Source organism: Primulina tabacum, chromosome 17 (assembly GCF_025594145.1).
Source record: "Primulina tabacum isolate GXHZ01 chromosome 17, ASM2559414v2, whole genome shotgun sequence".
Classification (NCBI taxonomy): Eukaryota; Viridiplantae; Streptophyta; class Magnoliopsida; order Lamiales; family Gesneriaceae; genus Primulina; species Primulina tabacum.
Genome location: NC_134566.1, coordinates 30,447,535 through 30,455,051, shown reverse-complemented (window position 1 = coordinate 30,455,051; position 7,517 = coordinate 30,447,535). Strand labels below are relative to the sequence as shown.

Sequence of the window (7,517 nt, the reverse complement as noted above, 5' to 3'; positions counted from 1 at the left end):
AATGAAGAACAATAGTTTAATGTTGTCTGTGTCGGAATATTTCGCCCTATCTCATGAGGGACTGCCCCCATGAGAAGATCAAAGGTCCAAATTTAACCACATATATGCGGGGTCCACCAATTCATATGCGGGGTCCATCAAATTTTTTAAAATCAACGGCCCAGATCTTGTGGGACACTGACCCACAGGTAGCATCGACAGAACCGTCCGTGTCAAACGTTTTCATTACTTGTAATAATGATTCAAACGTTCCAAGTCAAAGCAAGTAGGTAGCGTGGTTGGCTGCTGGTTTCCTATTCTTCATTACCATTTACCACTCCCATATCTCAGATATGTCGCTTAAATTGAATACAGAAAAGACCACACCGGTACTCATCTTTTCAATAGCCAAATTCTTTCTCTTCCTCGTTGTACAGCACAAGGTTCTTGCGTAAGTATTTGTGATATATTTGCTGGTGTTAGTTTTTTTGGCAGTTCTTGGCTTGGTGTGGAATTTTGACGCTGTGCTAAATTATAAACCCGTCTTTCCAATTATTGGGGTCAACAAAATCATTTTGGCAATTTTTTTTGCCCTCGTGAGTTTTTCCTGTAGTTTTCATGAAATCTTTTGCTGTGGTTTTTGTGATGATATATGAAGTATAATTGTATTGGGTTTTGCTTCAAGACAGAAGTAAAGATGGGAGGGCGGAGTTCGAAGCTGTCTTCAACAAAGAATCCTTATGCTGGCAGGAGCATAGGTCAAGAAAAGCAGTATTCCCAGAGGCAGAAACGGCAAAATACAATGGAGGAAGGTCAAATATTAGTGAAAGAATCCCAGAAATTGCCAGCTCCATACGGAAATGTCAGTAATGATGAATTTTATGATGGGATTCCGCAGTATAGGAGGAGTATTTTATCCCAGAAATCAAGATCATTAAGGGTAAACAATTGCTTCTGGTTTCTGTTACTATGACTTGGATCATAGTGGATAAATTAAGCTTTTTCTTACTTTGTTTTCCATTATAGTGATGAGGGTCGATGTTATATTGCCGCGATAAAGCTTTCGAACCTGAGAGCTATGCTTGCTCTGAGTTGATTGGTTCTAAGCATGTTTTGATGTCTAACATTAGCATTCTGGAAATAAGCTACCTGTTGAAACTTCTTGTTAGCTACCTCCATATGTGTATGCACTTGCGATGATTGTATAAATCTCTTAGTCATTTTAGTTTGTCCTGCGCAATGAAAGAATCGTTCAAAGGATCCTACTTGTACTAAGCTTATCCATAAGAAAGTAGGCGAAGATGGTGTTTGTTCATTAAATTATTGAGTTTAAAAGAGGAGGATTCAAACTCACCATTCCTGTGGTTCCAGATTTTTAGAGCAATTTAAATTCTTTCAGAAGCGAACAAAATTTTGCAATTTTTTGAAATGAAAAAGGATAAATTTGTTTTAGAATGGCCCTATTTTGTAATATTTCTTCCTCTATTTAGAATATCAATATTCCAAATGTAGCAGGTTTCGGAAGTGAGTTCTCTTTTGGGGAGAGCAGGCAGTGTTGGCCTTGAAAGGGCTGTTGAAGTTTTAGACACACTAGGAAGTAGTATGACCAATCTTAACTCGAGCCGATCAGGTTTTGTTTCTGGAGCATCAACCCAAAACAATGAACTCTCAATCCTGGCATTCGAGGTTGCCAATACGATTGTTAAGGGATCAAACCTTATGCATTCGCTTTCAAAACGAAGCATACGAAAACTAAAAGACGTGGTGCTTCCAGCAGAGAGTGTTCAACAATTAATATCAACAGACGAGGATAAACTTTTGAAGATTGTTGCCGCAGACAAGAGGTTGGCAATAATGAAACATGATTGTTATTTATTAATTTTGTCTTCTTCGATAAAAAGAGAACGTCATTAAGTTTACTTTTACACAGGGAGGAGCTGAAAGTTTTCTTGGAAGAAGTAGTTCGCTTTGGAAATCGGTGTAAAGATCCACAGTGGCATAATTTGGACCGCTTCTTTGAGAAGTAACTTATCTGTATTTATCTACGTCTCAGAATCTTATGTTGGTCGTTAGTTTTGAATTTTTTTAATGAGTGGACGCTAATTACTTTGTCAGGCGTAGTAGCGATCGTAATCCTCAGAAGCACTCGAGAGAAGTAGCAGAATCCGTGATGCAGCAACTGATGACTTCGGTTCAACTGACAGCCGTTAGTATTATCTTTCTCCGCATCATATCTGGACTGACAACTTCTAGTTTCACTAGATTTCTACCCTCAGTTGCTATTAAGTTTCTTGTGATTTTTCTTCGAACTTGAAGTCCTAAAGTAGCATCCCACAGCTAGCCACTTGAGACACTTGCTTACATCTCCAAGAATTATTAAGGATTCATGGACAGGCATATATCAAAATTCCTTTTTTCTATATAAAGAAAATCATGTGAACACTTCCGTTTCGCAATCCGTAACTATGTCATACTTCCCGGTTTCTTAATTTTCAGTCATGATATTTGAACAAAATATGACTGCCTTGGCAGTCAGGCAGTCATATTTTGGTCATGAATGGATATTTGAGAAATTAATAATCAAAACTTGTGTTCATGTCTGACAATTCTCAAAAGATTTTATATTTTTCTTTATCTTGAAAAGAAAGACTTCGTAACGTTGACATGAATTGTTTACTGGATAAAAAATATTATACTCACATAGAATGTTCCCCCCCACTTGAATACGTATTTTTGTGATATTTGACCGGACAACATGCAATAGACTACGTTGGTGTTCAGGAACAAACTCAAGATCTTTGTCCAGGTGGGGTGCGATTCAATGTTTTTTTTTGGGTCTGTGAGACTTCAATTTTGTTAAAAATCACATAAACTTTGAAATTTTTGTTATTTGAGAGGAGCAATTGCCTGTATTCTTCCCCTCTTTAGTCTGCCTCTGTTGGTGTTTTGGTCGCCACTGACGATAATATAAGAATATACAATCATTCGTTTGAGTTGCCGCCGGAAAAATTGAACAAAACACTCTTTTTGTCATCAGGAGCTATACCAGGAACAGCACGGATTAGAAAGGTTTGAACAAGATTTTCTTCTCAGGCGTCTGGAAGAATTTAAAAACAATGTTTCACAAAAAGGTCACTCTTTGATCTTCAGTGCATAATCCTTGTACATGTTCTTTTATTCTAGTTTTACTTTTTTTTCTCAATTTACGTGGATGAGGAATTGTCATTTCTTATATGTAGTGATGACCGAGTGAGATGAACCCCGTCTATATAGCCTGGACTATTGAGAACAAAACACGTTAGTAGCCATTTTAACGTTCAAGTCGGTCAAGTGAATACACAAAAGAAAGAGATTACGATATAGATGAAAGTATAATGAGTGCCCACTGATCATGACTCATTTTTTCCTTTTTTATTTTTTTTATTTTACCTCTGGTGGGAGTATTTATGAGGTGCTGAGATCGTGGATCATCTCGAGATGCTCAGGTAGTGGCCACCGTGTGAGAATGTGGTCCATGTTATGATTTCCACATGATCTGCGAACATGGGGCGAGAACGGATCTTTGGATTTTAGATGGACAAGGTCTACGATCATTTTGATTCATAGTCCTCTTACGTTGCCCTGGCTCGGCCCGGGCTGATAGGAACAGAGTAATCTTTCCTTACCCGCACGGGTTTTCCGGGTGGCTATGTGACCAAGGTAGCGTTTGTGATCTTGGGTAAGCATTGACATTATCAGGGCTAACTCCCATCCCAAGACACCCCAAATTAGTTCGGGCTGACCTTGCCTCAGTTTTTATTCCTACGTCGGAGTCCAAAGATGACCCATATCAATAATGTTTTTCATTCTTTCATCACAGTTGTGTCAGAATAGTGAACATTTTGAACTTATGCGGTTATCATGTACATTACAGGGGATAGGGACCACAACCTAATCATTATGGCAGCAGAATTGAAAAGCCAAAAGAAGCTAGTGAAAAGTTTGAAAAAGAAATCGCTTTGGTCCAGAAGAATGGAAGACGTAATTAATCCTGATCTTTGGCTCAGAAAAAAATAGTCAGTTTAAGGGAACCAAGATTAAGACTAGAAATTTAAAATTTTTTCCCACAGGTTATCTTTATTTGATGGCAGGTTATGGGGCAGCTTGTAGATATTGTGCTATTCTTGAACCAGGAAATAAACGATACGCTGGGCAATCCAGGTAAACTCCAATCTTGAAGGAGGTAGTATTATTCAGTATGAGACGAGTATCTAAAATTTACGAAAAGTTGGCCCTTCCGGGGCGTCCCGATGATGAAACTTTGTGACAAGTTAAATGGTCTTTCCGCCTCTCGTTTCTTCTTGTCAACATGTCTTCTTTTGATCAGAAGTAGTAGAAGGAAGAAGACCAGAAAATGGGTCGCACAGTAGCCAGCAGACATTGGGGGATGCTGGACTTGCCTTACATTATGCTAACATCATTCTTCAAATTGATTCGATTGTATGCTACTACTATTGTTATTTTTCTTTTAAACATTTTTCGTGTATCAGCATTTCTTAGCTCGTGTCTTGCATGATCAGGTAGCTCGTTCTAGTTCTCTGTCTCCAAAAGCCAGGGACACTTTGTATCAGAGCTTGCCACCAAATGTTAAAGCTTCTTTGCGATCCAAATTGCAGTCTTTCAAAATCGAGAAGGAGGTATACGTTGGAAAAATAATGACTGGAAACGAAGTTTCTATACATATTTAAATTCTTTAATGTCTTCTCCGCAGCTCACTGTGACAGAAATCAAAGATGAGATGGAAAAGACTTTGAGTTGGCTCGTTCCTACTGCTACAAACACTGCTAAGTAAGATTCTAAACCTTGTAAAAATAATTCTTCCTCGTTTTTCCCATTTCCCACAGTTCTTAACAATGTCTCGTTGATTTTGTGTCATAGAGTTCATCATGGCTTTGGTTGGGTTGGAGAGTGGGCCAACACAGGGTGAGTATTTTGATGCTCTTTCAAATATAACGTCAAGTAGTGTCTTTGTCATCGAAATGGAAAAAAATTACGGCGATTTTGAATGCAGGTCGGAACAGAATCGCAGGACAGCTGCTGCTCCAATTGATGTTATGAAAATTGAGACGCTACAGCATGCAGACAGGCAGAAAACAGAAACTTACATTCTTGATCTCTTGTTATGGCTAAATTATTTGGTTAGCCGATCCAAATCTAGGCCCAAGGCCATTGGCATTGCAAAGATAACCCCTCTCAAGGAATCTGAAGAACAACCAATTGACATGAAAAACGATTCGGTTTCATCACCATCTTTGTGCAAGGACGATCAAGAGCTGATACTTGACAAACCTGACACTAGACTTGGTGATGATACACCGTTGGATGTGATTGATAGAGTTGAGATCGAGTTATCACTAGCAGATGTTGATTATGGCGGTTCTTGGTCATAACTCATAACATATGGATGATACCTATCTTTGGAACAACTAATGCTTGATTGAGTGGTACGATTCAGCTTCATGCAATGACTTTACAGCAAGAATTGGTTATATTGTGGTTTGTGCAGCATTGAATCTTGTAAAGAAGATACTCTGTGAATAAAAGCATTCGTTTTGTATATTTTTATCAAGGTTGATACGTCTTTTGTATGTTTTATTGACAACTAGAAAAATGCACGTACGTTGCACGTAAAAACCTAAACTGCTGAAAATATATGTACGAAATTTTGATAATATTTAAATGAATTAAAACATGGCTAATAACATTTATCAACTGAAACAAACTAAGCCATAAAAAATAAAAAATCATGATCATAGACGGTATATGAATCAGTGAAATTATCTTATCCACTTGACACACTTCCAATATGCTTCTTAGTTGATTTTGACAACTCAACAACTCTTTGTCGTAGTTTGTTATAATATGCATATAACTATTTTGGTATGCTCAGCAAGTATCTGATCGTCTTTAACATCTATTATGTTATTTACAATCTTTATCCGGGATCTGACATACTTGTAGTTTGCTTCTTTATCACGATATTTTTTCGGTTTTCTACATCGTTTTTATCTGATAATCTTATTTTTCCGAATATTTTTTTGTTGTTAAATGATTTTTCAGCTTTTGACAATCATCAACTATAACTCTTAAGAAAAAATGCTTTTACTCGTGATAAATTTTCACTTGTGACTAAAAGTATGTATAACATATATATTCTTCAACAACATAACCAATGAATGGTGTTGCACCTTCTTCAAATATTGTGATATTTGTGATATCATTTTATATATTTAGTATCGATATTATCAACATATAGCTATAAGGTTAATAAATTTTTAACAACTATTTCTCAATCACTGTGAGAAAAATACTTGAAATCTCTTCAAATGGTTATATCTTATAATTGTGTCCTCATTTAATTTGACGCAATTCAAGAAAGTCATCTTGATCGTCATTTTTTGGAAGCTTTGAAATAATGATTGTGTGCATCATGTCATGAGGATATAGTTTCAATCTCATTTGTTGCGTTTAGAACATAATATTATATTATTCATTGAAACTAAACAAATTTTCTTCTATCGAGTTTATATTTTGTTTTATAATATTTTATATCTTGTGGAACGACATACAAAATTAATTATTGTATTTTAAAAATCTTGAGAAGAGATACGAATAATGTAATTAAGATATGCATATGAGATATCATTCAAATATATGTCAAAATATTTGTCTTATTCAATATCTCATCTAATAATATAACAATTTAGATTTCATGAGCATTTTATGATAGTCAAAATTAATTTGATGAAATATTGTAGAATTTTATTTGAATTTCAATATTTGGCTAAGTGAATTTATTTGACGAGGAGTTTTCTATGCTACCACCATATATGTTATGAATTAGCTGGTTAGACACTTTGACTAAAAAAAAGAGACAAAAACAATCTCGTAGTCACATCGAAATATATCGAGATAATATTGGAGGAAATAAAGTGAAACTGGCTTAATGTCTCAATAAAATGCACATAATTGATCTATTATATTGTGTCAACAAAGTTTTAGAATTATTCTCATACCATTATAAATAGAATGAGAATTATGCGCAATTTGTTTTTCATATATTTCTTTTTCTGAATGAAGAATTTTTTTCTTTTTGAAAAACTATTTTATTGAGAAATATTAACATTTTATATGATATCCATATGTCGCACAACCTTGAAGTAGCAACATAATCATTATATAACACTTAACGTACACATACAATTCTTCAATTTCTTCTTCATTGTGCTTAGTTGAAATTTAAATCTGAATCATTCTTGATCTTAACATTTTGCTTTAAATATGATTTAATATATATGTATATGTTTCATATTACTTAGTTGAACCTAATTTCAAATATCTATAAAAAATGTGCTTGAATTATATCATATAGAAATTAGGACATAGTATGTAGGACCGAACGCTTGCCGCTTTACCAAAAGCTATAGCTAGTAGTAATGATGCAAATCAAATCTTTTAAATCGCACATCTGCTCAAGCACCACGGTTCGTCCGCTCTAC

At 35.4% G+C, this 7,517-nt stretch overlaps 1 protein-coding gene across 3 annotated transcripts; it reads left to right on the top strand.

Moving 5' to 3' along the window:
* Positions 1 to 272: 272 nt before the first annotated feature.
* Positions 273 to 5,618, top strand: LOC142530852 (protein PSK SIMULATOR 1-like). 3 transcript variants are annotated; one of them, XM_075636724.1, is made up of 13 exons: positions 273 to 430; positions 669 to 919; positions 1,495 to 1,823; positions 1,910 to 2,002; positions 2,095 to 2,185; positions 3,017 to 3,110; positions 3,893 to 3,999; positions 4,110 to 4,179; positions 4,352 to 4,458; positions 4,539 to 4,655; positions 4,730 to 4,806; positions 4,897 to 4,941; positions 5,030 to 5,618. In XM_075636724.1, the coding sequence occupies exons 2-13, from the start codon at positions 677 to 679 to the stop codon at positions 5,406 to 5,408; spliced, it is 1,752 nt and encodes a 583-aa protein (XP_075492839.1). In that variant the 5' UTR covers positions 273 to 430; positions 669 to 676; the 3' UTR covers positions 5,409 to 5,618. The 3 variants fall into 3 exon arrangements, with proteins under 3 accessions (XP_075492839.1, XP_075492837.1, XP_075492838.1); XM_075636722.1 differs by having other exon boundaries at positions 4,346 to 4,458; XM_075636723.1 differs by having other exon boundaries at positions 274 to 430; positions 4,349 to 4,458.
* The last annotated feature ends 1,899 nt before the right edge of the window (positions 5,619 to 7,517 follow it).